Source organism: Orycteropus afer, unplaced genomic scaffold, assembly GCF_000298275.1.
Source record: "Orycteropus afer afer isolate SDZICR_OR568_19922 unplaced genomic scaffold, OryAfe1.0 scaffold00010, whole genome shotgun sequence".
Classification (NCBI taxonomy): domain Eukaryota; kingdom Metazoa; phylum Chordata; class Mammalia; order Tubulidentata; family Orycteropodidae; genus Orycteropus; species Orycteropus afer.
Genome location: NW_006921597.1, coordinates 6,010,512 through 6,022,406, shown reverse-complemented (window position 1 = coordinate 6,022,406; position 11,895 = coordinate 6,010,512). Strand labels below are relative to the sequence as shown.

Genomic DNA, 11,895 nt, shown 5'->3' with positions numbered 1-11,895 from the left:
ATATAAAATTGAAACTGGAAATGAATAGAATTATGAAGTAAGAGTCAGAATATGGAAGAAATCTACAACAAAAGCTTATTTTTGGGTAAATATGTCTTGAAGTAGTCTTCAAAGATGTCACTTTGAAGACTAAGGTGCATCTGACCCAAGCCATGGTATTTTCAATCACCACATAAGCATGTGAAAGCTGGACAATGAATAAGGAAGATCAATAAGAATTAACACTTTGGAGTTGTGGTGCTGGTGAAGAATGCTGAAAACACCATGGACTGCCAGAAGAGCAAACAAATCTGTCTTGGAAGAAGTACAATCAGAATGCTCTTTAGAAGCAAAAATGGCCAGACTTTGTCTCACCTACTTTGGTAATGTTGTCAAAAGGCACCAATCCCTGGAGAAGGATATCATGCTTGGTAAAGTAGAGGGTCAGCGAAAAAGGGAAATACCCTCAAACGAGATGGATTGACACAGTGGCTGCAATAATGGGCTCAGGTATAGAAAGCATTGTGAGGATGGCACAAGACTGAGCAGTGTTTTGTTCTGTTGTATTTAGGGTCATTATGAGCCAGAAGCAATTCAACAGCACCTAATGGTGACAACATATGATTTAACTTTTTATTCTGTGACAAAGAGAACTATACTTGGGAGTGGTTAATTATGTCTATCAAGGACAGACCAACATTTAGCTATTTTTTAGGAAAACAGCTTCTTACATTTTTGTTTCTAGTTAGTTCCAGCTTTCCTTGGGTTGGTGAGGGTTGACAGCATGAGTGTTCCATTTTGAGTTAGTTATTGTTGGTATGTGCTGTCGAGTCAGTCCTGACTCATAGCGACCCCTCCTTGGGTTTCTGAGGCAGTATCACTACGGAAGCAGACTGCCCAACCTTCCTTCCAAGGAGGGGCTGGTTTGAACCACCAGCCTTCTGGTTAGCAGTCAAGTGCCTTAGGCACTATGCTACCAGAGCACCCATTTTGAGTTAGAGGAAAACTATAAAGCCAATTAAGTTCAGTATTTATATAAATAATACATCCACTCACAAGAAAATTCAGGCTAATTATAACTCTAAATAGACCATGATGTCCCATGTGTGCTTGAAGCAAATGATATGAAATCTGTGGAATAAAAATTATTCTATTCCGTGGTCTGCCAGATTTCCGGGAGATTTGATATTCCCTCCCGTGTCTAAGCATCCAGAAGAATAAGTCTCTAGTTTAGAAAATGTTTTAAAAATTGTTCATCTATTATTTTGTCAAAGGAAAAAGTACTCTAAAACTAACCTGAACCTTTTATTTACTTGTATAGTGCAAATCAATTTTTTCTTTCTCTCTGATTTCTGCCTTCAACCGCATAATCCTTTGACAGTGTGATTCAGTAGTTTTTGACACATCTGGAAATGGATGCTTTCTCATCCCTTTGAAAAACAGCTTTCCTAATCTGTTTTATTTTAGAGATAACAAGATCCCTCTGCAAAGCAGTCACTTTATTAAAAAAACACCCAACAAGCATAAAGGACACATCTAAACTTATAGCCTCATGGTTATCAACTCTCAGGTTTTTCATAAATATCCAATAGGCCCTGTCAAGTTCAAAAACAGTCTCAGATGGAAATCCAGTGCTTGGTTAAGAAAAACACAAATATTCAGCCCTTCATGTCCAGGAACAGGCCTTTGTATGTTTTTGATGCTAAAAAAAAATTGTGTAGGAAGTACATGAATGATTTCTTCTTTGTATAAAGAGATTTAAAGTGGCTGCTTTTGCAATAAGTGTGATTCAGAGTTATAGGGTGGAGGGGAAGCAAGATCGACAATGAACAAATACACAATTCTTATACACACAATATCCATAGCAGCACATAGAAGGTCAACTGCCTTATCTGTTTAAATGTAACGGTTCCTGAGGCCAATGTGCACCAGGTGGAATCCCTTACAGGTCCTGGGTACAGTTCTCAAGGCTTCTCAGCTTCTAGGATAAACTCTCCACTATAACATTTTTAGCCCTGATGATTTAGGGTGTTGCTAATTACCTACTTTCCACCAGGATCCAGAACACTAATTTATGTGTTTTGACCACCAGATGGCAAGAGCTGCCTGAGGAAAACTACACACCAGCTGGTTGAAAGAAAATGAATAAAGAAATCTCAGGTGTTATATCTTTCTTGGTTTATTCTGGCTCCCATAGGATACACTGTACTGCCATAGGATACACTAATGTCATAACAGCTCAGGTTTCACTTTATCTTGTGAGCCAGGTAATGCTACCGAGGATAGAGAAATGGGGAGTCTATCCCATTGAGAAGGAAGAAAGGAAGACCCAAAAGTAAACAAAGATAAGAATCAGACAAGAGAATATAAATATGGCTAAACCATGTTGAATACATCACTTGGGATTTTTTGGAACTGAAGACAGCTTTTGGTTCAAACTCTGGCTTCCTACTTGTATATTGTTGAATAACTTAATCCCTCTAAATCTTGGTTTTCTTATTTGTAGAACTGAAACAACAGTGTTTTTCTCATAGGCTTGATGCTTACATAGATATGCTTACATAGATTATTAGTTAATATAATATCTTGGCATAGTGCTTGGAATATACCAAAAAAAAAAAAAAAAAAACAACCTCACTGCCATAGAGTCGGACCCAACACATAGCGACCCTTCCTTGGGTTTCTGAGGCAGTATCCCTATGGAAGTAGATTGCCCAACCTTCCTTCCAAGGAATGGCTGTTGGGTTTGAACAGCTAGCCTTATGGTTAGCAGTCAAATGCCTTAGGCACTGCCCCACCAGAGCTCCTATTTGGAATATGTTGTTGTTGTTGTTGTTGTTATGTGCCGTCGAGTCGGCCCCGACTCATAGCGACCCCTCCTTGGGTTTCCGAGGCAGTATCACTACGGAAGTAGGATTGCCCAACCTTCCTTCCGAGGAGTGGCTGGTGGGTTTGAACCGCCAGCCGTCTGGTTAGCAGGCAAGTGTCTTAGCCACTATGCTACCAGAGCTCCTTATAGCAGGGCAATATTAGATAATGCTATCTCCTTCCTTCCTTTGTCTCTCTCCCCCTCACTTAGCAGCTCTACCATTAGGCAAGCCACTCTTCTGTAATGCCACTCCATTGCTTTTCTTAGTTCCTCTTCCAGCCTCATCTAGATAAATAAAAATGGTACGATACCCATTCAGTCAATACTAATTTAACAACTACTCCCTTGTGCCACTTACCATTTTTTAAAAAAACATTTGTTTAAAATTATGAAGTATAACAATACTTCACATATATGATACCAAGATATAATATATATAATGCAGAAATGTACCTTAAACATGAATGTCAAATATAATTAATAATTGTTAAAAAAAAAAAAAGTGCCAGCACTTGAGATGTCCTCTTGCATATCCCTTAACAACCATAACCTTTTTATCAAACTCATGTATTAATTCTAATATTTTTTTTGTGTGGTTTTGGGATTCTACATACATAATATTTTAAAATGACAGTTTTGCTTCCTGTTTTTCAAATCTTAAACTTTTCATCTCCTTTTCTTGCCTTAATGAGTTGGCCAGAATTTCTAGTGCAATATCAAATACAAGTGCTGATAGTGGGGATCTTCCTGACCTCAAAGGAGGACTTTCAGTTTTTACCTTGATATATGTTTGTTGTAGTATTTTTAAAAATGCCTTTTCTAAGACTGAAGAATTTTACTTCTATTCCTAGTGGTAACCAGGGGTGGGCACTGGTTTTTTTCCATAAATTGTTACAGAATTTTATCAAGTTATCTCTATCTAAGTGAGATGATTATACATTTTTTTCATGAATGTGTTAATTGACAAATTATATTAATGTTCCTATGTTAATTGACAAATATATTAATGTTCCAATGTATGTGTTTTCCTTCTATTCTTGTTATCAACACAACTTCTTTGTGATGTATTATTATCCTTTCATATATTGCTTATGTTTTATTTAGGATTTTTGCATCCAGGTTCATGAATGAGTTTGATTTTTAATTTTCTTTGTTGTACCATCCTTTTCAGTGTTATTATTAAATTTATTGTAGAGTCACAAAATCTGTAGGGGAGGGTACCCTAGTTTTCTCTTCTCTGGAATAATTTTTGTTAGGATTAGAGTTACTGATTTTGGGAAAGTTTGATAGCATTTGACAATGAGACAATTTGGATTTGAGTGTTCTGTGTGGAAAATTGATGACCATTCTTATATAATGATTACCTTATTACCATTTTTATTTAAATAAAGCATATTTTTAAACAAATAAACTTAACCTTTCTGAAGAGGTACTTGCAGAGAAGTATATAAAGCAGGTTAAAGAGTTGGGTTCAGCTTAGCAGATAGTAGGGAGCCACTAAGGTTATGATCAGAGAAATAATGGAGTTATAGATTAACTTGGCAGTTGTGTGTAATGTAGCTCAATACCAATCTAGCTTCATAACTCTTCTAAGCTTCATCTAACAATATTTATAATGCTGTATGGTACAATGAGAGTAAAAATCCCTGCTAGAAGAGAAGGGGAAGGGATCCATTTTTATGGAGCACTGATTTAGTACCAAGCTTTGTACTCACATTTCACTATGTTATTGCACTTTATTTCACTTTAGAGTTTTTGCATGTAGTCACGATAACTCTGTGAAATATTGATGATTAACATTTAAATCATGTTTAATTATACTAAATTTACTAAAGTAAGCAAGTGGACTAAGAAACATTAGTATGTTTTGAAAGCAATGGTTGAAATAAAGAAAAGCTACTTCCATAGGGATACCACCTCAGAAACCCAAGGAGGGGTCGCTACGAGTTGGGTCCGACTCAACGGCACATAACAACAACAACAACCTGCCCACCCTTGGTAACCACTAATAAACTATTGTCTCTATTAATTTGCCTGTCCAAGATATTTCATATAAGTGGAATCATACAATATTTGTCTTTTTGTGACTGACTGACTTCCCTCAGCATCATGTTTTCAAGGTTCACCCATGTTATAGCATATATCAGGGCTTCATTTCTTTATGTGGCTGAATAATATTCCATTGTGTGTATGCATCACATTTTGCTTATCCATTCATCTGTTGATGGGCATTTAGGCTATTCTTACCTTTTAGCTATCGTAAATAGTCCTGCAATGAACACTGATTTATAATGCAGTGTGTTCTTCCTATTACACTAGCTTTATAATGAAATATGTAAGTGAACTGCATTTAGCTTTCATGATTTAAGTAAAAGTAATAATTAATTTTTTACTACTTCAATCTAGCAATTTTATATTACCCCACACATCAGAAACTTTCTAAAGTGTTTTTTAGAGCTCTTGCTCCCCTACTTTTTACTTCAGCAGGCATGCACACACACACACACACACACACATTTTTACTTACCCAAAGAATCAAGGAAAGTCTGACTCATTATGTTGCTGCTCTCCTGCTCCAACAGCTCTCTATTGTCAGGGTCTAAGGGACTTGGACTATTTGAACTAGAATCCTTCATATCACTAGGCTGATGGGAACCTGAATGTTCTCCTTTGGTCTCATCATCTTGCACAAACTTTAACCAAGTTTCATCCACAAATAATACTCTGTCTTCAGTTTCAATATCTAGCCAGTGAAAAAAGGATCCATGAGATACAATCCTAGAAACATTTCAACCATAAAACGCAAGAACGCCTTTCCTTTCCTCTATGAACTGTACCTTTTTGGTGTTTGGCCTTTTGAGTGTTCATTTTCATGGTATTTTGCTGCCTTATCTGTTTTGCAAATTTGGCAGGGTTGTCCCATGGTATGTTGAGAATATCAGAATCTGTTCCACACATCATTCCAGAAGGCTTCAGTTTTCCTTCTTTATCAACCTCAGAGAGTTTCAGGCTCTCAAATGTAAATACCTTGAAGGCTCGTTCTACTTCATTCCAGCTCAAGACTTCTGTAAGAAAGAAACAGCTGTGCTTCTAGGAATGCTCTTATTACCACATGGTCCAATGCTTACAAAGAAGCAAACAGGGAACTTTCAGGTCAGACTGACAAGGGAGTCACGTCATGATGGGTACGTACGGGACTTTAAACACTGGCTCCACAATTTTGCAAAACTTTCAAGGGATACAATAATCAAAAAGCTATCTAATCAAGATATAATTTTTCAAGGTAATGCTTCCAAACTACCTCATAGCCTAATGAAAATTAGGTGTCCAGATTAGTATATATGGACTATTCAGAGTATCATATTGGCTTACAACTTAATATTTTTGAGCAAAAATATGCTTTGCTGCTGTTGTATTTTTAACAGAGAAATTATTCACTTGTGTCTAATATAGACTGTTATATTCAGTAGTTATCTCTCTTCATTAGGGCTCAGGAAAGGTCTCTCACCCACATGAGTGGATGTGGAACTTTTCTACTTGAAAGTTTATCAGCTTTCAATGGACTCTATTCATTTGTGCATCTGTTCTTTCACAGCATTCATTCATCCACTCAATGACTTACTGATTACTGTTTTCTATCAGGCTTTGTCACAGGTACCTGGGATTGATTCAAGGAACAGTCAAGATTTGGTTCTTGCACACTAGAAGTTCAAGGTGGAGGGGTGGGAGGTAGGGACTAACAAATGAACAAGAACTTCAGTGAGAGAAAATAAAGTGGTCATGCAGATCAATGATTCAGGGGTTGTCTCTTGTTTCCAACAGAGATTAGGGCTCCTTTCAGGGAAAAAAAAAAAAAAAAAGTGAGATTCAAAAGAGAGACAGAGAGACAGGGAAGAGGCAAAATAATTACAGAAAAAGGAGAGTTTGCTAATTCATTCATTTCAGAATATTTTTTTTTTAATAAAGATTGTGTGTTAGCAGTCATAATTAAAGCTAGGAACACAGCAGTGAACAAATTCCTGCTCGGATTGAGTATACATTCTAGTGGGTAGAAGGTGTAAAAGACAAGTGTAGGATGTAACAGAGAAGATAAAGAAGAATAAAGCTGGGTCAGGGGATAAAAAGTGATAATGGTTGGAGATAGGGCTTCTATTTTATAAGTAGTCAGAGAAAAATCTTCTGAAAAATTAAGCAAGAGTATGAAAGAAATAGGGGAGCAAGTCATATGAGTATCTGGGGGAAAAGTATCAGAATAAAAGAAATAGAAAATGCAAAAGTCCTGTAGTAGTCATTTTGTGTGTCAACTTGGCTGAATCTGCTTTTGAGCAGCTGGGCAGCTAGATGTAGTTATTCCCCATGATGAGATTGGTAATCAGCTACATGGTAGAATCTACTGAGTAGCTGAGTAGCTGCCTTAGGGATGTGGTCTGCTTCCAGTACATGAGGAGAAGTGGTGAGAAAGGTCTCTGAGCTTTTTGGCATGCTTGGACCCTGCATGTAGCTGAGTCTTCATCTCAATGGCCTGCCAAGTTGTCTGCTGATCTGGGGACTGTTTCTGGACTTGAATGAGTGGGCTGCCATGTTGTCTGATAATCCTGGGACTGTGCCATTGAATTTATTAACCTTGGGTTTTCCAGCCTCAGCAGCCAACAGCTGCCTGAGTTAAGGGAAGCCTCCAGCTTCAGTGGGCTGCGAGCAAAAGGCAGAGCTGAAGCCCCAGGTCTCAGGGCCTTCACCCAGCCCCTAGAGCTGGCACTTTGAATGTGGACTTCTAGCCTCCTAAACTCTAAGAGAATAAGTCCCTGTTTGTTAAAGCCATCCACTCATGGTATTTCTGTTAGAGTGGTGCTAGAGGACTGAAACAGGTGTGTTCTTGATGTGTTCAAAGAATTGCATTGAGGCCAATACAGACAGAGTGGAGTGGAACAATGAGACAGTGACAGGTGCTGAACTTGAAAAGCGGGTGGCAGGCAGGTTCGATTTTATTCTCTCATCGAGGCCACCAATGGGTTATGAATTGAGAAGGCATGATACCTGACTAACATTTTATAAGGGTAATTCTGGTTGTTATGTGAAGAAAAGACTAGGTAAAAAAGTGGAAGCTGGCAGACCAGTTGGAAAGCTACTGAAATAGTTCAGGTGACAGCTGATGGTGGACTATGTTGGAATGATAGTGAGGGATGTGGTGGGGTTGTTTATGGGAGAAAAAAGAGGAATCAAGGGTGACTCTAAGGTTTTAGTAGAAAATAGTTGCCATTTATTGAAAAAGGGAGGACTGTGAGGAGACAAAGTTGAGGGGGTATCAAGAGTCTGGTTTTGGAACTGTTAAAGTATGAAGTGATTAAATAGATAAGAGGATGGGTCAGGGGTTTGGGATGGGACAAGAAGGTGGGATATGTGTGAGGTTTCAATGGTAGCAGTATATAGTATTTTTCTGTATGTAGTATTTGTGGGAGAGAATGGAATAGTATCTTAAGGCAAAAGGAGAAATGGAGTGTGGTAGGATAAAGGCAAAGGTCAGAAGTTCTGAGACGCACTAAAGGGACTTTCATTCTTCAAACATCAGATCCAACAAATCTGGGTTCTCTAGACTGTACCCTGCAATTCCATGAGGTGATGGTATGACCAACCAAAACCCACTGCCATTGAGTTGATTCTGACTCATGGCAACTCCTATTGGGTTCTCAAGACTGCAAATCTTTATGGAAGTAGATTGCCTCATTTTTCTCCTATGGAGCAGCTGGTGGGTTTGAACCACTGACCTTCTGTTTTGCAACCAAATGGCTTACCCACTTTGCCACCAGAGCTCCTTGATGGTACAACAGTATTCAAAATACTTGCTTTTTTCTATCACTAAACCTATTTAAAAATGGAAAAAGAAATCAAGACAGACATGTCTGACATTTTGGTTATGGTTAGAAATGAAATGAGAAGGAAGAATCTGCATATGCTTTTTTCTTTTCTAAGGCAAGTGCTTTCTCACCAAAGATGTCTGTGTAATTTAATATACTTCTTTTAAGGAGAAATACATTAGAATATTACCTTAAGTGGGAAATTTTTTTTTTTTTTTTTTTTTTTAAATGATGGTCTGTATTATAAAATCCCAGTGACTCTACCTTGAGAAGCTGATTCCAGATGATGCTTCCACCTATTGTCCTTGAAGAGTATAAAATGGCCCTTCCAGTTGTAAGGAGAGATTAACTTGAATCAACTCACTGTCAGCACGACACCAACAAGGGACTTTCTAATAATCTTTGTATGCCCAGGCCTACAACCCACTATGGCAAATAGAAGATACTCACTATATGCGTATTGTACCCTCATATCTCTACTGGGATTTTCATCTCTCCTGCTCATTGATACAGGGGAGGGGTGCTTGACTGGGCATCAAGGGACCAGAATATTAATCTTGGGATTTCCACGACTGTTATAATTTTAGGGCAAATAATGTTATCTCCCAGGATCTCAGATATCTCATCTGAAAATAAATTTGGACTAGATTAATTCGGAGGTTCCTTTCAATTAGAAAAGATTCATCCTTTTTATAAAAAAATTAATCTCTAGATATGAATACTGTTCTTAGAATTTGATTTCAGAGTTGATTAAAAATGAGTTTCCTAGTAGCACAGGCCACGAGCCATCCACTTCTGTCTCCCAGATCAAATGCTCTTTTATTTATACCCCATCCTTGTGTGTGGAGGGGGCCCAAGGAAGGGCTGATGAATATTTTTGCTAAATTCAGATTACTTTGACCTTTTTTTTTCCTTCTTCTTCTTTGATTAAGGACTGTGGAGAAAATAAAAAGGAAGGGATAGAGGAAAAATCCCTTAATATAACATTTCCTTCAAAAAGAATAAGTGGTACCTAGCTGGCAGTGAGGTTGTTCTGAATGAAGTACTTTGTAACTATCTTTCTTGTCTTCTTCACTTGTGAAGGTTCCAGAACAGAATATGAGAGGCAAGGAAACATGAGGAGTGCAGACAAGACATTTGGACAAATCAACCTGACATAAGAGAAATCTACTGTGAAAAAGAGCTATTTATCCTTGTTTTCTCACTCTCACTGCAATTGCTATTTAATCCCTCAACTAATGAAAAAGCAGCTAGTTTCTAATCAGAACATTACATTTCTTTGTTCTACTCTTGTTAGCTGGATGACAAAGCAATATATGTTAGAGCAGAGTTTTTCAAACTTAGACTTCACAACTTCAGAGAAATAAGGAGATAGCAAAGTTCAAGATGTTGCTACAATATTTTGTTTAGATAGTTTGTTTTTCAATTTGTTGAGTATGGAAAAAATGAAAATATAAGCATATTTAGACAACCAAATATGATTGGATCAACAGGAAAATGGTGATCCAAACTGTAACAGTTAATCAAGGGGGAGCTATACAAAGTTTTCTCTTTAAGAGAACAGGATCTGGTTGGATTAGAGTTCCTTCTTGTTTGTTCTTCAAGATGGGGTACTGTTAAAGTCTTATATCATTGCAAATTTCTTAAACTACCACACAGGACCATTCAATAACTATTTTTTTTGCTGAAATGTAATGCTTTGATCTTTTTTTCTTTTTAAGAGGTATATACAAGGCGGCACAGACAGTGAAGGGCTTGACTACTATCCAAAAGGTTGGTGATTCCAATGCACACCAGGGGTGCCTCAAAAGAAAGACTTGGTCATCTGCTTGGTCACAGCCTTGAAAACTCTACAGAGCATGGTTCTACTTTGATACACATGGAGTTGATATGAGTCAGAATCAACTCAATAGCGACTAAAACAACAACAAAAATATCTATATGTATTTATCCATACATATGTATGGATATATATATATATATATATATGTTGTTGTATATATACACACAGAGTTGATTCTGACTCATATCAACTCCATGTGTATCACATACCCAAAGGTTAGCAGTTTGAACCTACCAGTTGCTCCATGGGAGAAAGATGAAGGGAGGGTATGTCAAGTTTCCTTTGAAAATCCTTCTTATCATAAGGCATACCCACAAATGAATATTCTTTTAAAAAAAATTCCAGAAGGATTTTCAGAGGAAACTTGACATACCCTCCCTCATACCAAATTGAATTGGTAGATGAGATATAATATTAAATTATATACATATAAAACAAACTCACTGCCATCAACTCAATTCTGACTCATAGTGACCTGAATCTACGTGACAGAGTAGAACTGCCCCATAGGGTTTCCAAGCTGTAAATTTTTACAGCAGACTACTTCATCTTTCTCCCATGGTAGGCACAGTGTCTATGGCAGTTGACTGCTAACCAGACGGCTGGTGGTTCAAACCTACCAGCTGATCTGCAGAACGAAAATGAGGCAATCTACTTCTGTAAAGATTTACTGTTTTGGAAGCTCAATAGGGGTTGCTACGAGTCACAACTTACTTGATGGTAGTGGGTTTTGTGTTTTGGTTTCTTGTGATAAGAAAGTTTTTTTTGGTTTCTTGTTTACCAGAAGAATATAAGCTAAGAATTCAGAGAAATATCTCTGAATGGGCAAAGTTGCATTGTTAGGTTTAATCTTCCCACTTTCCAGATAATGTCTCTGTAATATTATTGTAATACTTGTGAGATTTTCAAATGATGATAAAGGGATGGAGTGGTTAGGCAGTGGAGGGAAGTAGCACATTGTCCTGGGAAAAGAGTGTGATATTTTTGGATGGGAGGATTTTTGCTTATTTATTTTAAAAATATGTCATTAAAAAAAAAAAAAAAACAGTGAACCTTTAATCCTCTTAGCTAGGATAGGTATTACTACATCAATTCCACTGATGTCAATGGGTGGTAGATGAGATGTGGTGGGGAGGGAAGGAAAAGGAATTATTCTGATTGTGGTAACACAGTGGAAAGAAAACCTAGTGAATCAAATTAAGGAATGTTATGCATCATAACTATCATACCATTATTAATGTTATTATTCAAGATAAGAAAGTTGCAGTCAGTCAAAATATCTACTTCAGCCTCTGAAAGGTCTGTCAGTAATCAAAAAACACTTTTTGCAAATTAAAGTGCCATCTCATGAG

At 37.3% G+C, this 11,895-nt stretch overlaps 1 protein-coding gene across 1 annotated transcript in view; it reads right to left on the bottom strand.

The window, feature by feature from the left end:
- SPAG17 (sperm associated antigen 17) overlaps nt 1–11,895 on the bottom strand; it is a 413,793-nt gene that overhangs the window by 251,388 nt on the left and 150,510 nt on the right. Inside the window, exons 14-15 of the mRNA XM_007950259.1 lie at nt 5,686–5,913; nt 5,376–5,591 (exon numbers count right to left, since the gene is read on the bottom strand). Of these exons, the coding sequence (XP_007948450.1) occupies nt 5,376–5,591; nt 5,686–5,913 (444 nt within the window). The remainder of the gene's footprint in view (nt 1–5,375; nt 5,592–5,685; nt 5,914–11,895) is intronic.